This window comes from Triplophysa dalaica, chromosome 6 (genome assembly GCF_015846415.1).
Source record: "Triplophysa dalaica isolate WHDGS20190420 chromosome 6, ASM1584641v1, whole genome shotgun sequence".
In the NCBI taxonomy this organism is placed as follows: Eukaryota; Metazoa; Chordata; class Actinopteri; order Cypriniformes; family Nemacheilidae; genus Triplophysa; species Triplophysa dalaica.
Window position 1 is genome coordinate 18,094,592 of NC_079547.1, and position 20,971 is coordinate 18,115,562.

Below are 20,971 nucleotides of genomic sequence, written 5' to 3' on the forward strand. Positions count from 1 at the left end.
GCGCCCGAAAGACGGCAAATGTGATTCGCCCCTAAAGCTATACAGATTTGGAATGCGAAAGAATAAAGCAAATTTTCAATTTTTGTTCTTCAAAATTTGATCTAGTAAATAAAACATTTACTTGCTCTTAAACCCGCATGTATACGTCAGTTGTGGAAGTGGTTGAGGGAGGGTCAGTTCAATGATTCAGACCTTGTAGGCCTTAAGAGAAGATTAGGGCACCTTTTCTGCTCATTACATTGTGTGAGCGCACCCTTTCACTCCCTCGCTCAATCCCAAATTAATGAGGATTAGCTGGATGGGTTCTGGCCTTTGAAGATGACTGAATAGCTAATAGGTTTATCCCCCTCCAACTCGCCATTTTAATGGAAATGTTGCAGAGCAGGAACGCCATGGCTCCGCCATTATTCCGCTCCCACGGCGCGTCAGCTGTTTCCCCAACCAGCTCTTGGAAACCTTACAGAACGTCCAATATTTGTGACGGTCAGGTTTGCAAAATCTTATGAGTAACGCATAGAATTTTCGAGCTACTTTGTTTTTTTAATTGAAATATGGACGCGACTTATTGGTTTCGCATTCTTTTTGGCGGAGGCAATAATTCATCCCAGAGAGATAGCAATCTTGATATAATAAACCACCCTGTGGAGAGCTTTGTTTCAGTCGGTTTTCCTCGCCGTGACTCTGTTGTAAGGAGTGGCGGAGCTTTGACATGCCTGGATCAAAGACAGCGTGAGATTCAGACATTTCAGACATGACTTCAACTGTAGTAGATATTAACCCCTGGTTTGACAAGATTAATAACCGCCCTGGACACCAAATTCTGAGCCAGCCCAGCTGCCTCTTTGTGCCCTTTCCATTGAACGGCGGTGTGTTATTTCTTACAATCCTATAGCATGTCATTCATTTTGATGTCATCTTGTCGGTGAGGATTATATGGTGGATAGTCCAACTTGAAGAGGGATTTAAGATTCCTGTTGCGTAAGGTCTGTTGTGGTGATGAATGAATCTTTTACGTCAACGAGTGTTCACGTTCATGCCCATGCAGTCTCTTTTTTATTTATTTTATTCTTTAACTGCTTTAAAGTGGCTTAAAAAAATATATAATTTTTGTCATTCTGTAATCAATTATCTTACCTAAAAAACCTTCCAGAGTTTTGTATTTCTAGAGACGGCTCTCAGATTACAAGCTGCGAAATACCTATTTGGCCCGGGTAAAGCCGTAAAACCCATCAGAGCAGTTTGAAAAACAAACCGACCGTGCCGGGGAAAGACCTGCAGCGGTGCCCAGCAAGCTATTTGTGTTTACGCTGATGTTTATTTTACAAGAGGGGTCTGAAATGACAGGTTTCTTCTTTCACTTACATTTCAACAGCTTATGTGTCAACAGCTTTATTCACAAAGGTGGGGCTCATCCATACATCACCCACAGTTTGTTTAGCTTTTTAAAAACATGCGCTCGTGATGAATTTCCAGGCCTTTGGTGAGGGCACACATTTGCCCGTTTTGTAATCTTTAATGTGGGCGAGTGTCCTGACCTCAGACTTGCCTTAGTGAAAGGTTCTTCTCTCTGTAAGGGTTGAGGATCGTCAGGACTGTTCGTGGCAAGTCTCCTCATGATTTGTGGATTTGTGGTGGGAATTCATCATGTTGTTATGACACATTCCGTCGTGTTATTCTGTGTCAGAATCGCCACGGTAATGAGGTGAGCGAATAGCAAAAACCTTTATTGTGTGTTACTGTTAAGCGTGTTGACTCCTTTTTGACGGTTTACAGCAGTAAAGTTTGGATAGAGAAAGCGTTTAATCTTCCATGACTTGTTTAGCAAGGAGTTGTAAAGCTGAATACAAAACATATTAACGTTTTATGGAAGCTTTTGTGCAGGTAAATATTGCCGATGTTTGTGGTCTAAGGTTTGTGTTCATAATAAAACGTTTGGTACTAAAATGCTTAAGAAAATGAACCGTGATGAAGTAAAAAGTATTGATTGCTATAAGCAAAGCCATGGTTTTACTACAGTAACCATGTTTTTTAACTGTAGTAAAATCAGTGTTAATTTTCGTAAGGGTATACCATCCTATAGTCTATACTACACTATGATGTAAACGGCACTTCCAGTGTCAGTTTTTATTTAATATTTTTTTTATTATACCTGTATAATAAAATCTTAATATATTCCATAAACATTTTGATTTGGTTATGCACAATGCAGGTCAATAAAAATCCCTTTGTACACATTTTTGGTTGGTTGTATTTTGTTCAAACAGTATAGTGTTAAAAACGTGAAACAGAAAGCTCTTGGACCAGCGTTGGACCAACATTGTTTACGTCTTACAAAGTGTATGAGACGGTACTACACGATGCTATTAGAACTGCACATTAAATCGGACCAATTTATTTTAATACTTGTCTGTAAAGTACAGTTGAATGTTGTAACATCTGAAAGCCAGATGCGCTCTCACGCAGAAACGGTAACTATGCCATGCAGAAGAAGTACCATTACACATGTAAGGTGTGTCCCAAATCATACGCTTATGCACTATTCTACGCCATTTTGTAGTATAAATAGTGCGAGTAGTGCATTCACGTAAAAAATGTGTACAAATGGATTTTTATTGACCTGCATTGTGTTGTGAGATTGACTTCATAACCACACAAACGTCAGGTTAGTATAAAACCATTGCGTATTCCATTTGGGACGATACTACTCATACACATAATACTCATAAATTCAGACACTAGATCAGCCCTTCCCAAAGTCCTGACTCTGGTTTGCTTTGCCGACTCGGCTCATCTTTCTCTTGGTCTATCTGTGCAGCAACCGGCAAAAAACAGAAGCACATTCAACCGACCAAACAAATTGGCGTTTCCAAAACTCTGTCACTGTTACAGACTGCCTGAACATATGAAAATGGATGTAGTTTGTCTGTAAATATTTGCATAGTTTGTTGTCCAGACGGACATTTGTGCTGCAGGATTTACTAAGTTACATTGAAGTACTGTTTCATAGGCACAAAATATGTAGCCTAAATGAGAGCGGCTTTATGGATTTTGTTGTATAAAATTGCAGCACTGTATGTAAAAGTTAAGACCATAAACGCAAGTACGACTAGATGATGCCATGAATATGATGATTAGCATATGAAGAGTTCATAACTTGTACCTAAGATGTTCAAAAACGATCTTAATATTGTGAATTCAAATTAATATCAATGAAACTGCAGTTTGGTTGTTTTGATTAAGTAATAATATAAAAAACAGCTTACTAAGACAATAAAAACATGAGTACATTTTTTTTAAACTCTGCTATCTGTTTTTCTGAACAAACTCTTCACATTTAATTGATTTTTTTAATTTAAAGTTGTTTTAAATGTTTATTAAAGTTTTGTAATAACAATTGTACCGGACCTTTGACGTCGACAAGAATTTTGATTCGGACCTTTGAATGTAAACTTTGAGAACCCCTGCACTAGATGGTTGAGTCCATATTGCACAGTTTAACTGCATAGTGTATAGTTATGTAATTTGGGACACTTTAGTTCCAGAAAATGCCTATGGCCATATTTCTAGCAATGTTCTTCAAGTCTTCTTGGGTATTTTCAGGATTAAAAGTATTGGATGATGTTTGACGGGTGTTGCTTTTTCAAATGAACGTTATATGCGACTCAAAATTGCAATGCTTTCGCATTTCACATTAACTCTGAAACTACGTCATGAAAGTCCTTGAGACGAATTATGTATTTAACTGTTTTAGAACCAAATATTTTTCTGTCACAAACCAGTTTTTAAAGAAAACTGGCTGTAAATCTGGGTGCGCATTATGCAGTATACTATATAACCGTGAAGCGTTTTTGTCGCTTTGCCAGAACTTGTTAAAAATTACTCAATTTTAAATACGAGCCATGGTACACAATAATGTAGTTAGAAGTGTACATTTAGTTACTCCTAAACAGTCCTGTGAAGTCAGATGAAAGATTCAATATGTTTAACAGACGTCTATAAAAAAATCTGCCAGGCGTTCTCCACATCATCTCAGTTTTTCCCTTTTTGTTGTAGTGTTTGTCTTATCAGATTGTAATACATGTGCCTCATTTGTTACTTCTCACTAACTCTTCTCTCATCTTTACCATACAGAGAATCTTCAATTCTTTTGTGTACACGGAGAAGACTTCAAATGGTGAAACAGAGGTACAGCAGGTGAGTTGCTCTCCATCCCTTGATTGCATGTGAGTGAAGTCTGTTTGTGTGTGTGTGGTCTAGAGGGGCAAAGGACATCCATTAAAATTCTATGGTTGCTGTCTGGCTGGCTTTGAAGATCTCTTTGTGCCGTCTACTGCTGAAACACTAATTCCAGGCACTATCGACTGCACCGCGCCACTCCCTATCAAGCCGTGGAGAAATGAGATGCTTGCTCACCATTTAGTTCTAAAACCACAATGCATTTAGCCTCTGATCAAAACTCTCTGATTATGAGCTATTATTAAACTTTATTTGGGAGCGTAATTTGGAAGAGAGCTTATACAATTGCAAACAGGTCTCTGTAGTTGGTATTTACAGATCAAGACATTACTTTAATGTAATTGTTATGTCTTCATGGTTGAAAATCCTGCTTGCTATTAAAATGTATTCTGGTTATAAGGATAAGGTTAAGGATATGTCTCTTATACTCTCTTATAATCCTTGCTCTAATTGCATATTTTGATATCTGGTCATGAAATGATGTAAGCGTGCATCTGTTTCATTGAATACTTTTTATGAATTGTTTATCTACTACATCATAATAAAAGCATTATCATTGTAAACATAACTAGATCCATTAATACACACACAATAGATACGGCGATATCCATTAGCGTTCACACCAACAGACGATAACGGTATGTTTCTACAAAGCTACACACACTGCAGTTTCATATTATAAATGTGCAATGGTGTGTGCACATGACAAGCGAAGCTTCTCGTTCCTCACCTTAGATGACTTGCGGGATTTCTTTTTCTTGGATCACTTGCAAGAATAAAAGCATTGCAATGAGTAGTTTCAAATTCATTGCTGAGTGAAGTTGAAAATTTTCAACTTTCATGGAAGATTCGTTTGAGGCAACTAATGCACGTTCATGGCAATCGCATCACCCAATTCACATCATCAGTGTTGCTATGTGCGAATTTGCATCTATTTGTGTCTTTGCATTGACTTGTATGTTATCTTCTCTTTTAAATATTTAAATTTACACTTTCCATAAAACATTTCAAGATTCAATACCCCGCGATCCCATTTTTCAACCTTTAGTTAGTGTGTAATGTTCTGTTAGAGCATAAACAATATCTGAAAAATGAAAAAGGTCTGTGGCAATCGAGATATTGTCTTCAACAGAATTTGCTTTTCAAGGACTACAGAGAACGGCTGGAATCGGACTACAGCCCTCTACTTCCCGGGTACAGAATGTCACTATTCCGAGTGCTTTTAATAACCTCCGCCCAAAATAATACTCCAAAAAATCGCAGAGGCCTTACTTAGAGAAGAGGAAGAGCCGCTGGAGTAGTGTTGGGTTATCAGAGATCGTAAACATAGACTGAGCTACGCGCTAAACTACTTTCACTTCCATCACAGTCCTACAGCTGAGTTCAGCTACACACATTCTAAGATAACCAACGGTCAAATAACAGCTTCCATGACTTTAACATCGGCTGTGAAAGATATTCTTTGTAATACACTGATATTGTGTGTGCGCATACCTCTAAAACACTTCTATGAAACGTCCTTTAAAGTCCTGCTTGCAAATGTCTCCTGTTCAATCTGCTTGTTTTATTATCCAACTCGGGTCCAATATAAAAAGGCAAAACTGATTAGTGTTAATCAATATAATCGGTCTGACGCCATTCGGTCCGGTGTCATTTCCCTCGCCATAGTAGGAATTTATTTGCAATCTCTAACAAAGATCGATGTATTTATCTTGTGAAGTGAAGTTCACGCAATTGATACTGTTTATTGCTAAAAGCCAAAGTTTATGAATACGTGTGCACTGAGAGGGGCACTGACCAATCACAACGGCCTTAGAAGCGAAGCACTTTAAGCGGGGAACCAATCACGTCAGACGTGGGGCCTCTTTTATAACCGCTGCATACGCACAAAACATGCCCTGAAAGATGCGTACGCCACTTCCCATGCAAAAGATGGGATTTATAAAAACAAATTTGACAGTAAAATTTGCGGTGAAAAATAGACTTGAAATATGTGAATTATAAAGCTTTTTTTTTAATTAGAAACATAAACATCGATTTCATCCAAAACAGCAAATGACTGGCTCCTTTAAATATGAATGGATTTTTTGATTTGCTGTCAAAATTGTATTGTTTTGGTAAAATCTCTCTGAAACTAATCCTAATGTTTCTGTATAATTTCTGTTATTCTTGTGGATTCTCCAAAACTTTGAAAGCGTAAAAATTTTTGGTTAACATCCACTAGTGTGAATGGGTCCCAATTTATCCCGTGGTAATTTTTACTTTAAAAATGACATGCAGCAGCATCAGTCATCCGTCTCGTTTCTAGCGAATCAACGGGGCACTCGCTTTGATAATGCAGGGGTATACAAACTGTGCGTATATATCATAATACCTACAGGAAACCCACAGAAACGATACAATTTCAGGACTTTTCCATTTGAAACCATGGAACACATCTGCCATCATTCAGTTTAAAGACCGTAAGCCTGTCATGCACAAGTCTAATTTATTCTTGCCATGGGCCTCTCTCTTATGCCAACTTCTGTTTTTGCTCTGAGGCATAAAGCGCTCTCGATGTTAATACGCCTGTTCTGACCAGTCTCAAAACAACTCAAAGTGAGTGGCAGCAGCCCGGCAAATGCACACACGCCCCCCATCATTGTGTTTCTCAGCTACACACATGAGCTCTGAGCAAGAATGGACAGGTTGTTGCCCCTTTCTTGGGCTTCCATGCCAGAAGAAACCCTTTTGTGTGAACCACTCCTACACACTGTCTCCCTCACACCTGCAGTTATTTACTGGCTGCTGGTGAGAGATTAGGCCGATCACTGGCAGGCTTTACTAGTGACACCTCGACAGCTAATTGCCAAGCAGGGTTTTTGGAGGTAGACACTGATAAACAGCTCAGCCTGCTGAGGCAGTCGAGACCTGAAAGTGTTTCAGTTGTGAGTCAGGTTGTTTCATGCTTTCATGTTGTTTTATAGTTCCACATACTAATTGGCATTGCAGCATTTGTATTAAAAGGGCAAGAAAATTCAGGCTGACTAGAATTGGAGCGATTAATTGTTTCACTATTTTGAGAGCAGTTTTTTTTTCTGCGGGCGTATTGCAGTGTCATATTTCTGAGGAAGTTGAGACATTTTTCAGTTGTTAAAATACTGCCTAAGTTTTGTTGGGATTATATAAATTGTCTTTTTATTTTATTTTGGGAGGTTAACTGGTTGGCTGTAGTTTAGGGATGCAACAATACGTGCCTCGTTTTTTTACCCACGGTTTTCAGGCTTAGAACATTCAAGTGTTTATTTCATTATTCTATGTTTACGTGAACACTCTTTTTTTTTTATTGCAGTTCTCTTTATTTTACATCCTAAATATAACTGTTTTCAGCTTTTGTATCCAATTGACCTAGTTTTAGTTTAATCAAACTTCGGTTTGGTAGGTCATTTGTTTGTTAAAATAAAAAATCCAGCTATGTGTATTGTGATTTTCTGTAAAGTGTCAAGCCTTGATTGCTTGTTGCTTTGATTCTGCTCTTTTATTGTTTTTATTTGAAGTGCAGCTTCAACCTTTTATTATACATATAGACAAAGGTTATAAAATGGCACGTGTAGAACTGCAAACTCATTATTGTGCGTTTCTCTTAAAAATTTGACTTTCATTAGAAGCTTGCTTGCAGTGCTGTCAACATTTGCCAACTTTGTGCCCTCTATTTGTGCCCACACGTGTGCACACACACACACACACACACACACAGAGTAATGAAGCCCTGGCAAGTTTAAAAGGTACCCCACTGTAAAAACGGCACCAATTAGGATCATGTCCATGTATTTTAGATGCATAAAGACAAAGCAAGTGTTTCTCCTCTCCCTGTGACAATTTTAATGAGATCGGACAAAGTCCCTTGTAAAAATATCACAGCTGCACACACTGAGCTATGAAATAATAACTGTAGCTTGTTTGTATGTTCAGTTGTGATATACATTTTCTTTTTATAAACAATTAATTAAATGGACAAAAATAATGTCTGTATTTAAAGATCAAGTGTATGATGTTTAGCAACATCTAGCGGTGAGATTGCGAATTGCAGCTAATGGCTTACTCAACCCATTCCTGACGAAACACTAAGGTGGCGGACATAGAACTAAGATTTCATCATGTTTTTACTTCTTTGCTGTTGGAGTAAATGTATTTACAAATCGTGCGCTGTAGAGCAGTTTGTGTGTTTAGGGCTACTGTAGGAACAACATTGCGAATTCCATGGAAGTGGACTTGTGGAAAATGTACTTGTGGAAACGCTCATTCTGAGATATTAAAAACATAACGCTTCATTATATAAAGTCTTTAATCACCTCTGAAGAATGTTTTGTATATTATATTGCTCTTCTGTCAATGAATTCTGATTCTGAAAAATGTTTGCTCAAAAAAGCATACAGTGCAAGTCCAAGAACCGAAAACCTTCCAGCTCTTTCCACACTTGGAAGGTTGATTTGATTTTCCGAAGTTAAATGTACCACAGTTGTGGATAATAGTGTTATTTTCTGTACTGACCTGTCTGGAGTGCAAGTGTTTTTCTCGCACATGTTATTCTAAGTTGATGATTCAAGTTTAGTACTGAGCAGCTGGGTCATGCAACATTACTCCATTCCTGTTTCTCCCTAGAACTCCACTCTTACCTAGACATGCATTTATATTTATTTTTATTTTGTACGTCTGCAGGTTTTAGGATATTTCTAGCGGTAGATAATCTGCTCTTATGTCAGTTTATTATGCCCCGAGTTTAGGTTTCTGGTGCTGCCGGTGCCGATCTGGTTGATGGTTTTCTCCAGAGACCATCATTCTGCATCATGCAAACCTGAATTCTGAGAAACACAGTAAATCAGCCATAACTCCCAAAGCTAAAACAACGCCCCAGTTTAACCTCTTTTGGATTAGGAACTCAATTTTCTCCCCGTAGCACCAAACCATTTGCCTGTTGCCTGTGGCGCTGCAGCTGCTGACAATGCACGTCTAATGGTGATCGATTGCTAGTCTCCAAGGTTAGTTGAAGCCCTTTTTGATGTGGAGTGCAGGGCTGGATTTGGTGAATTAAGCTTATTTTACTTCACATGAAACTAATGGAGACAGGCTTCTGGAGGAAGGAGTGTTTACATCAGTGTTGCTGTTGTTTATGCTTTATTTCTGACAGAATGAAATCAACAAGCCATTAAAGGTGTCATGACCTAGGTTTTATACTGTTGTATGAGGTCTACTTATGATGTTCGTGTGGTTTTTACATTCAAAAACATAAAAATCATTAAGTAATAGGTCATTTTTACCCGTTTTTTTAGGCCGGCTCGACAAACCCTCGGTTTTACCCACGTGTGCTGGAACGTCTTTACAAAATTATTTTCAACAACGCATTAATAATGTCGGGATCCGAAGGAAGGTTATGCAGCGACTGTGTTCTTCCACAACCTGGCACTGCACAATATTGTGCGATCTTTAACGGCATGTTTATTGCATACTCGCTCTATCTGGTTCTGCACAACTTGTGTTACTTCAGTACCATCATGCGCGAACCAGTGGGCGCGGATGGGAAGTATTCCTTGATTTTCTTTTGTGGAGGCGGTGTTCAATCTATCTATGACAGGTGCATTCCAGGACCTGCCGTTCGCTGGGCCTGGTGTCAATAACAGTTGTAAATTAAGTAACAAGGGCGTTTTCAGTTCTCACACATACAGTATGTTTGCTTGAATACGATTACCCTTTATATAACAAAAGCTCGGGTTTAAATTGATGTTTTAATTCATTCCATCATTAACTCGAAATGCACATGAAAATTCAACAATTGGGCAAAACAATGAGAATGAATAAATATGTCTCTTTTGTTTTCAGCTTGCGAAGAAAATCCGGGAGAAGTTTAACAGATACCTGGATGTGGTGAACAGGAACAAGCAGGTGGTCGAAGCCTCTTACACAGCCCACCTCACATCTCCTCTCACAGCCATCCAGGACTGCTGCACCATCCCTCCCTCGATGATGGAGTAAGTATCTTTTAAAAAAAAATGCATTTGTCGATCTGACCATTTATTTTTAAGAACATGATTAAAGATTCCTGGTACACAAAGTAGATACACAGCATTTGTTTAAACATGTGTTTTCAAACTTTCCCTGAGAATATAATTAGCAAGCTTTCCCGTGACTCTGTGGTTAGAGCATGGCACTAGCAATGCCGAGGTCATGGGTTTGATCCCAGGGGATTGCACATAGTCAGACATTTTTTTTTTATAATACAATGCAATTTAAGTCGCTTTGGATAAAAGCATTTTCCAAATGCATAAATGGAAATGAATATGATTCTTTACCAAATGACGAAATGCAGCATTAAAGGTGTAGGGCTGAGGTATGATTTTAGGAATTGGTTTGGTTGAAACATGAATTTGTAATATATTGCATTTAATATATCTCTTTCTGCCACAGCACTTTTTTTTCCTTTCTTTCCGATTCACTCCTGCAATCTTCTGTTCAATCTGCTGTCCTGAATTTTCATCTTCTCCAGGCCTTTATCTCCGTTTGAAGAATGTTCTCCATCATTCAGTGACCTTCTCAGCTATCTCTCTTTCATCCTATGTTGTTTTATAAATTTTTCTCTTTACATCTCATCCTTATTGTCTGACATTTCGAAGGTCCTGCCAGGTTATTGCAAACAATGTTTTTTGAAGTTGTTTTCCTCTAAACCCCATAGAAAGTTCAAGGCTGTTTACATCCAGACCATAGTTATTTTTTCCCTAAGCCCTAATTCCTTAGTTCTGTTCAGAAGTTCCTAACTAGTATTGGATGAAAGATCGTAAGGAGAGAGAGAGGAGGATGGAAAAGATGAATATTGGCTCATTTAAAAGTGTGAGCTTTGAGATAAAAGTGCATCGCTAAATACAAAGTGTTTTAAAGAAGAAAGCTCCCAAAGTCAAAATTTGCTTCATCAGAATGTGCCGTTCTCACCATGACCGCTTAAAAAATATATATTTACTAAAGGAATATAAATATTGTTTACAATGAGTCACAGCAATTTATAGTACGTATTTAAATGCACTATTTTGGCTTACTGTCAGGCTACAAAAGAAGTTTAATTCAGACCTTCCAGTATGTCAAACAGTGTCCAGATCTTAAAGTCAAAGCTTCGTAAATGTCATCGCCTGAGGCTTGATTTAAAAAGCATGAAAGAGTCAGGCAGGCACTGCCTTCTCTTCGGAGACAACACTTGGATGTTTTAATGAATGGCACATCATTGGGATTACACCTTCGCACAACTGTCCAATCAGCTCTTCGATCTTTATCTGAACTGCCTCTTCAGGTTTTCTTGACAATGGGACGTATTATATGCCGTCTTTATATTATCATGTTGTACAACATCCTGCTTGGGGGGTTTTGAAAAGCCTTTCCATCATAATGGGATGAAATCACTTTTAAAAATATTTATAGGACAAGTCATCTTCACATTTTGACAAAAGTGCTTTTTTAACGATTCATCGTGATTAATCGCTTTCAAAATAAAAGTTTGTGTTTACATAATGTGTCTGTGCACTTTGCATATTTATTCTGTATGTATAAACATACACATAAATACACATACATGTGGTTTATATTGAAGAAAAATATAAAAATGAATAAATGTTTGTATATAATTTAAATGATATAGAAGTGTATATATATACACATGTGCATCTACATGGATGTTTATAAATACAGTATTAATATGCACTGTATAGACATCTTTTATGTAAAGACAAACTTTAATCTGGATGCGATTAATCGTGATTAATCGTTGGACAGCCCTGTGACAAATGGTGCATAATGATGTACGCTCAAATGGGTTAAGATTCCAGTCAGATTAAGGGCATAGAAAAAGCTGTTTTCCATTTCATAAGGGTGGTCCACCCTGTTGATATCGCATTACCGGCTGAAAATTACTCACTTAATCTCCCATTCATTTTAGCAGTAAAATAAATAAATGCTGTTTTACAAACAGGAAGGTTGGTAGGTAGTGGTAACCAAAAACTTATATAAAAATATATAATGACATTCCAGACAACCGTCATATCTGCCAGCAAAACCAAGTGCCAAATAAAAAAACATTCAGCATGTTTCCTTTACAGTTAAGTTAGATTCGTGCCAGAAGAAACTGGCGTCGAGACCTTCTTGTCTGAAACTCGTGCCTGATAACGTCAGAGGCCTGCATTTTATTAAAAAAAATAACAAACATGGACCAGTCAGGCACAGGCTATGACACAAGATCCACAATTTCAGTCAAAATGCAGCTTTTAAGGTGACAAACATTTTGACTTGAAGATTTCATAAGTAAATAACCCTGGCTTAATGCAATAGAAACACTGTACATAATTCACATTAAATGGATAAAAGTGTGATTTAAAGACGATGTTAATAAAGATTTAATGCTTCCATGTGACATCTGTCCTGGCATTATGTCCTCAGTAAGGCCCAGTTCAGCTGCCATCGCGAAGCCCAGTCACGGCCGAGAAGATCAAATGTTTCACACCGTATCAATGTCACATCCCATCACACATCTCCGCAGTGGCTGTTCTCCCACGAACGCTGACCTCTGCCACAGGAGAATGCTTTAATCAACACTCACAGCCTACTGCTACACGTAACCAGCGATGAAGCCATCTAGAAATAACCCCTTACTTCATGTGATCTCACTCTGTTTAGGGGGATTTGAGGTTCGGGGGAGTGGAGCTACGTTTTTATTGCTCTGAAGATCGGCCTGCACAATTAATGATGCTGGAGCACTTGAGAGGAGTGTGTTGTGATATGGGCATAGTCATTAACAATGTTTTTAAGAGACGTACCAAGGTGTTTCCATGGGATTCTTGTACATTCAAGCACCATGTACAGTAGTGGCGAAAGTGATGGCCAACTTTGGAAAATGTATGTCTTTGTCTCTTATTCTGAAATATTATTTAAGGTGGATAAAAAATAGTTCGCATGTTTGAGTTTGCGCTTATCTTGAAGATGAATTAAAGGAGGCTTGGCGAAAAATACACAGTACAAGACCTGGAAGAATGGCTACAAAATATTACTACAAAAGCAGATCAAGTAATTTTCCAATGCCAAAACTTTAAGTTTTAGTCGACCTTCATTGCTGCAGTAACAAATAAATAACATTCCCGCTGAAGATGAGGGAAAAGTCCAAAGTCTGTCATTTAAAAAAATAATATAATTTTTCAAAATGAATTATTTCAACATGTGTCCTGATTGTCAAAAGATAGATTGCCCCGCCCCAAGTTCATTCCATTGGTTGAGCCCATGCATTTATTAAAATGAAATGTAGTAAATATTTTTATGGCGAGTTCATTGCTACTTTCACAACAACGGTTTTACTACAAATACCATGGTTAATCGATATTTATAGCAAACTTCTTTTGTGATTACCCTGTCGTTTTGGTTTTATTCGTAGTAAAAATTATGGTTTATTTTTGTAAGGGCATTATGTCCGTCAGTTTGAAATACTCAAACAAACAGCAGTATTTTGATAGCTTTGCTGTGTTTATATAGAATCAAACTGCAAATAGCTTGCTTTTAGTTGTCTCTGCATTTTAAGCCGGCAAATTTAAAGTTTTTAGACATTGCAAAAAATACACCCTTCGGCTTAAAATAACATTACACTCCCTATATTTGCTACCCTTTGATGAAGCAGAGTGAGCGTTTCTTTTTCTGTTGATTTTTGTTGTTTATAAACCAGTCATATCCATATTTCTTCACTTGGATTCATTGCTTAAGTTCCATGATTAGGGGCTTTTACCACCATAAACAAACTACAGCCATTTACCCTTTCCTCCCTCTTTCTCTCATTTTCTCATTCCCTATTCGCTGTTAATCCGGTCTGTTCATTCCGCAATCCTTTTGGAGCAGGACTGTTTGGACGGGCTCTGAGTCTCAGTTTATAAAGAATTTGAGAAAGAGAGAGGGACATTGGGAGAGAGAAAGAGGTAGCGCAAAGGCTTAAGTCACCATAAAGGGGTCTTAAACGCTGCTCGGCCGGACTGCATGCTTTCCTAAATCCATACGCGGGGAAATAGGGAACCTCTTTCCCATAATCCCCCTTGAGCCTCCCTCTTAACTCATGGAGACCGCTGTGCTAATGAACCGTTGCTCTGATAGACACACAGAGAGAAAGTGTGTGAGTGTATGTCAGATCTCATACCGCAGTGGTACGTGCCAGACATTTTCACAAGTACCTGAGGTGGAGTCTAAGTCAAGTCTTAGTTCTTTCTAGACCAAGTCTAAATCAGGTTTCAGGTCTTGCTCATGCGTCTAAATGAAATTCCACAACATTTTATGTCTCTGACTCTGTGTTTCTATGTTTCTTATCTCCTTTACATGCATCTTATCCCGCCGCTGACGCCAACTGTCTGCTAGCACTCTATTAGCCTCAGAGCTTAATCACAGAATGTGTTGCTGTCACTATCAAGCATGAAGGCGCATTAAATGAAGAGTTCATCTGAGCATGTCAAGACAGCGCTTCATTTAGTTCGGGTATTTAAGGACATAAATGCGGTTGCTGCATGCGTATGGTATTCATACAGAGATTATTAATAGGTTTGTGGTGACACAGATTCAAGATTTATGCGTAGTTACTGGGAATCGGGGAACAGGTCTTTCAAAAATCATTCAAAATCTATTATAGTCACATTTTCTCTAACAGAGCAAACGTGGTCAAGCTGTTAAGAATTGCGTTTGTACTTGAATGAACATTTTAATACAGAGGCAATTTTTGAAAGAAACATTTGAGGTTTTTTAAATCAGAGTTTATATTAATAAAGGATGCAATTGATTTAAAACAAAAATGCGAAGTTTTAGGTTAGTTTCTGCTTGGTTATTGTTTTAGTTCAGATGCTGTTTCACATTCGCCATGCTGAAAACTACCCAAGGGCTTGTTTTTCCATTTCTTTTTTCCCTCCTTTAATGTTTTTGTCAACATTCTAATTTGCATGTTGAGCCCAAATCAAAGATAGAGGGGAAAATGTGCTTCAAGCTTTTATTAAGTATATTTTTTCTGTCTTATATTTTTCTCTTCCTTCTCGCTCTGTCTCTGTTTCTCTCTCCCCACTTTCCTATTTAGCGCAGTTGCTCGCCCCATTTTTTTCTGATGTGAAATTCAAAGCAGCGTGCAAATTTATTTTTTATCTAGCACATTTGCTTTGCCACCACATGTAAAGTGTGTTGAAGGAGAATTCTAATGACTAGGGCCTGATGGGAATTAAATGTCTGAAGTTCAAAGCGCTTTGCACATCACAGCAGCCGTCAATCAAATGCCAGCCTCTCTCTCTCGCTCTGGCTCTGCGTGCTGGTGATAATAGGGCAGAGAGAAATGAACTCGCCAGTGTATAAGACACTAGATTAGTAATGGGTGATGGAACAGAACATACTTAGTTCTTGTAGCAAATGACGGATGTGCCACATTTAGGGGAGAGCTTTGCATTATGGGTATGTTATGTGAAGAAGGTGAGGAAGCAAGATCAGAAGAGAATCGAATGGCGGTTGATGAGATGAAAGAGATGCAGTGCGTTGAGATCTCTAGAGACCGAGCTCAGATCTGTGCTTGATCAGTGCAGACAGAGACCTGGAGAGAGACACAATAAAATGTCATTCCGCTGAAGAACACGTATCTTGCTGACTATCATTATCCACCTACTCACAATGTGAATGTTAAGTAAATCAACAGGGTTAAGTGTTGAGTAATCAACATACATGCATTTAGTAATCAAAACTTAATTAAGCATATGAATAATGTTATATCACTAATGAAAAAATACCTTTTTTAATGTATTGTTATCAAATCAAATATCGGTCTTAAAATTAAATGGAAAGGTTGACAAAATTAGAAATGTTGCATTGGGGCACTAAAATGATGAACTGAAAATAAATAAAAAGCTAAACGAAAACCAAATAAAAATAGCAATATTTCAGCACCCGAAATGATACCAAAACACTTCAAAACAGCTTCACTATTCGCAAACAGTGGATAAAACCTTGAAAAAATGATATATGAGCCCGCCAAATCACAGAGATGCCGATTCGCACGGGACTAATCTTATCACAGGACCTCAGTTTTTGTCAAAATATGGTAAGTAATTTGTGGGGTAATTTTTACTTTACAAATTACAGACATGGCCGATTTGAACAGGTTTAAGATCACAGACAACCTCTGCAATTATTACAAATGACTAGAGGTACCCAGGTAATACTAATCCCTAAAATGATAAGATTACTGCGCCATTCCTATCGGATCCAATATTGACGACACATCACTGCTTTTTAATTTTAGTATCCACAAATCCAGCATCGACCCCTGCCTTGGTCACAAAGGAATCAGTGATAATGATTTACCCTGGAACGCCTTTAAAAATAAACTTCAACCACGCATTACTAATGCTGGAATCCGAAGGAAGCTTATGCAGCGACTGTGTTCTTCCACAACCGGGCACTGAATGCACAATATTTGGGATCTTTAATTGCATGTTTATTGCTTGCTACCTCTATCTGGTTCCACACCACTTGTGTTACTTCAGTTCTGTCATGCGCGAACCAGTGGGCATGGCTAGAGAAGTAGAGGTTGATATTTTTCTGTATCTATGACGTGATAGAAAGGTGCATTCCAGGACCTGCCGTTCGCTGGGCCTGGTGTCAAAAACAGATGTAAACTCAGTAACAAGGGCGTTTTCAGTTCACTTATATAACAAAAGCTCGGGTTACAATGTTTTTTTCTTCATGGCACCTTTGAAGCTATTGTTTTTTTGTTAGCTTTTTTGTGTGTGTGTTATGCATGTTATTTGTTATGTGTGTAAAATCTCCCACTAGTAGAACAAGATTAATTTTGTATTATAAAGTATAAATTTAAGCTATATATATTTTTCTCTATTTACGGTAGTCTGAGATTTGTGTTTGATTGCGTGAATTAAATAAAAAGGATTCCATCTGCTCGGTTCGCCACCACTCAGCTCATCTCCCCTCAGACCCCATCCCTCCATCTTCCTCTTTCATCTTCAGTAAAGGAGCTGTGCACCTGGTAGAAATAGATATCGATGCAGTCTACCTCAGGGGGTTTTACCTCAGAACTGTTTAAGCAGTTATACGGTGGTTACAGCCAGAAAAACACATCAGCTTGACTTTGTGACTGAGGCCTTGAAGAGACCTCAGAGAAATGCTGCATTAATGTTCTGGAAGTTTGTTATTCTTTTCCGTGCCACTTTTTCGAATTATCCCAGAATTAAATAAATTGATGTTTTGTCTTCTCTCTCATTTCAGATTTGACGGCAATTTTAATGCCAACGTTTCAAAGACCATCAGCTGTGACCGCCTGTCCCCGACTGTCAATAGCCGAGCTTTCAACCCAGGACGAGACCTTAACTTTGGTGTGTATGCATGCACACACACACACAAACTTCAAAAGCGAAAGCCCATTTATACTTACCCAGTTGGTGCCATGGCAACCATTTGCAAAGAACAATATTTCTTTTCTGACGTCAAATCTTCAAACGTTTTTTATTAGCCTTATGAGCGAGACCGATGAACAGGGCTGTCAAATGCCCGACCTTGATCGTTTGCATGTGGAATTACTTTTTCTCTCCTCCCATCTGTTTTCATTCCCCCTCTTTGAATGGACCAGTGCTTTCTTACCCTTTCTATCTGCTCTACTTCACCGATCAGGAAGTGCGTTTTGTTTCCAGTATCAACACTCTTTCGATATCCAGATTGTGATCACCTTTGTATTTAGGTTCATGTTTTGTGGACTGATTTTTTTTAAACGAGAAAACCTATTTTGCTTATTGTTTTCTCATTTACATTTCAGGTTCAGCTCTGAGCACAGTTTTTGCTTTTTGTCTCTTTCAGCCATTTTGTTTAAGACCTCATTTGTCCCTCTTTCTGGCCTCATGCACACACGCTCTCACTCCTCAACATATTATCCCAATTCATCTTCATGCACATGCTTATTTTTGTAAGGTAGACTTTGGGAGTTCATGTTACCGCTCTCCCTCCATTTGTCATTGAATACTGACCCCCGTAACCATGCAGGCAGTCATCAGTTACATTTGATCCATGTTAGTCTAAACATTGATGAAAAGCCAAGGGGGGAGGGAGAGGAAAAACAAAAAGAAACAATTTAGAGAGAGGAAAATCCTGGAGTAAAGAGGAGTGAAGTAGATGTTGTTGTAAGGTGCGATTGTGAGAAATGCATTACCCTGTACTCCCAGTCACATCTTTATTTCCCAGAATTCTTTTGTGCTGTTCTTAAAAGTCATAATTGTCTTAGTGTTTTTGTCTATCATAATTGTCTAAACAAGGTGCATAGTTAGGCTAAACTTTTTCCCCACACTGAACCCAGTGAAATGTGATGTAATGGGGGGAGAGTTGCACAAAATAAGTCGAAACCAAATGGTTGAAAATGTATCGCTCCGAGTCTTTGATTTGTTTGGCTTTTTAGAACAAAACCTGTTTTAAAGACATACAGATGGATGGATGTGCTTGTTGCTTTATCGTGTAATGTAATACTGGTTAAGTTATTGTGTAAGACAGCATCCCAAATTGCATACTCGCAGTATGCATAGTAATAAGAAATTACATACTTGTTAATCGAACCTCGAGTATTGAGAAATGTTAACATACATTTTTTTATTAATATGTTTTCTTACATTTTTTTGCCTTTTTCTCATTATTTGGGATGTGTGTGTTACTCACCCCTGTGTGTGTGCACTTGGATGGGTTGAATGGAGAGCACAAATTGCGAGTATGGAACACCATTCTTGGCCTCGCATCACTTTCACTTTATTTAATCCAAATCAATCATTTAAAACAATGATAAAAAATTCTAATGAAATAAGTAGATATATACAGTATATAAAATAAAAATCATAATCTTTCATTTTATAATCACAAAATACATTTCAGTCAAGTGATCCATAACTTTTGAACCATAGTGTATTATACTTGAGCCCCACAAAACCCCCAGGTTTGTTTCCTTTTACATGTAAGCTTTACAAATGAAGTTATATTCATAACCTTAAAATTAATTTATTAAAAATTGGAAATAGTAACCTACATCCTCTGGGCTCCTTTCGGCTCGCTATCTTAAGTGTACTATGATTTGTTTGTCTGACTAATTCTTAGATCCACATTTCAACCTAGTCGAGACAACACTCACTTGCGTTGTCAAGAAACTCAAATCTGTGTACTTCCTGGTGTACACTGGCTATAAGTAGAGGATTTCCTCTACTTATATCCAGTCTACACCAGGAAGTACACAACAATTCCTATTGGCTGGATGGCAGAAGGTTGAAAACGGTGACTCATGCTGCTTTGACATTCTGAGCTTATTGGAGTTGAAAATAACCCAGGAAAGTGACAGCGCTGTAGTCAAGTGAGGATTTAAAGGGTTGAAAGTTTAGAGGAAATGAGGGACTCTCACCTCATGACTGTGGTTCTCAGCTACTCTAAACACTGGATGTTGGATTAAGCACTCTGGGGCGACAAATGTCTATGATTTCCAAGCCGTCAACATGCTTCAAAGTTCCTGTTTATACTTTGGGTGCAGATTGATGGCCGTATCGCACTAATGCGAGTTTGGGACGGCGGTTCGTGCATGCTCCTCCGCAGGTTTGCTGTAATTTGATTAACTGTGTTTAGTGTGATCGGAATTAGGAATGGCTGTCCTGTGTCTCCGTGGGGCTTAACGTTGACATATACACTAATAAACCATCTCCTTTTATAAGGTTTCATTTTTGACCAGTTCTGTGTGTTCTTTGATTTTAGAATTGTTTGATAGGCAGACAGACTCTATGTCTCTCTCTCTATATGCACTATATGGCACTCCTATATGGCATTATTATGGGGGCTGGTCGTACTAAACAGCTTTGGCTTACTGGGAAAGCTTTCCACTAGATGTTGGAACACAGCTGTAAGGATTTGCTTTCAGACACAAGCATCAGTGAGGTCAGGCACTGATTTTGGGAGATGGGGTTTGGCTCACAGTCGGTGTTCCAATTCATCCCAAAGGTGTTCAGTGGAGTTCAGGTCTGGGCTTCGTCCAGGCCAGCGAGGTTTTTCCTCACCAGACTCTGTAAATCATTTCTTTATGGACGTACAGGGACCTTATAATGCTGAAAAAATAAGCAAACTTTTGAAAACACACAATTCACTAGTATGTCATATTTTTGGCCATGTTGTGTAGATGAGCGTTGCTTGCTTGTTCCACGAAAACAACACCGCTCGATTCAGGAGGAGTTTCTGTGTCATTAATAATACCAAATGGATTTATGGGAAAATGAGCTGTTTCTGAAAAACACATCCTCTGTACGCTGTCGTTTTGAATGAACAGAACATGTACCACCCTGGACTTTTGGTTAAGCTCACTAAAGCACCTCAGTACTTACACTCCATAGAAAGTCAAAGACATTTATCTCTCTATATGACTCAAATTCCTTATTTTACATTCGTTGTTATTGAGATTTAAGTAATCTTGACTCGGGTACATTTTGAACTGATATAATCAGACAAACGCACTTTGGGAATTTGCAGGCACACGGACTTCAGCCGTCATGTGAGTCTCTCGCCCATTTCTAACGTCAGCTCTAATCCCAATAATTCACAGGCAGAATATCTCTAGGCTCAGGTGGGATAACCTTTGTGATGGTTGACCCCTGTAATAATTTCTGCTTCATGTTAGTGGTCCCTCTTGACTGTCGTTCTTCAAATAACA

General features: G+C 38.3%; 1 protein-coding gene across 1 annotated transcript in view; it reads left to right on the top strand.

The window, feature by feature from the left end:
- LOC130424791 (VWFA and cache domain-containing protein 1) overlaps positions 1–20,971 on the top strand; it is a 65,807-nt gene that overhangs the window by 21,011 nt on the left and 23,825 nt on the right. The window contains exons 2-4 of the mRNA XM_056750711.1: positions 4,132–4,194; positions 10,093–10,241; positions 17,524–17,630. Coding sequence (XP_056606689.1) covers positions 4,132–4,194; positions 10,093–10,241; positions 17,524–17,630 — 319 coding nt within the window. The remainder of the gene's footprint in view (positions 1–4,131; positions 4,195–10,092; positions 10,242–17,523; positions 17,631–20,971) is intronic.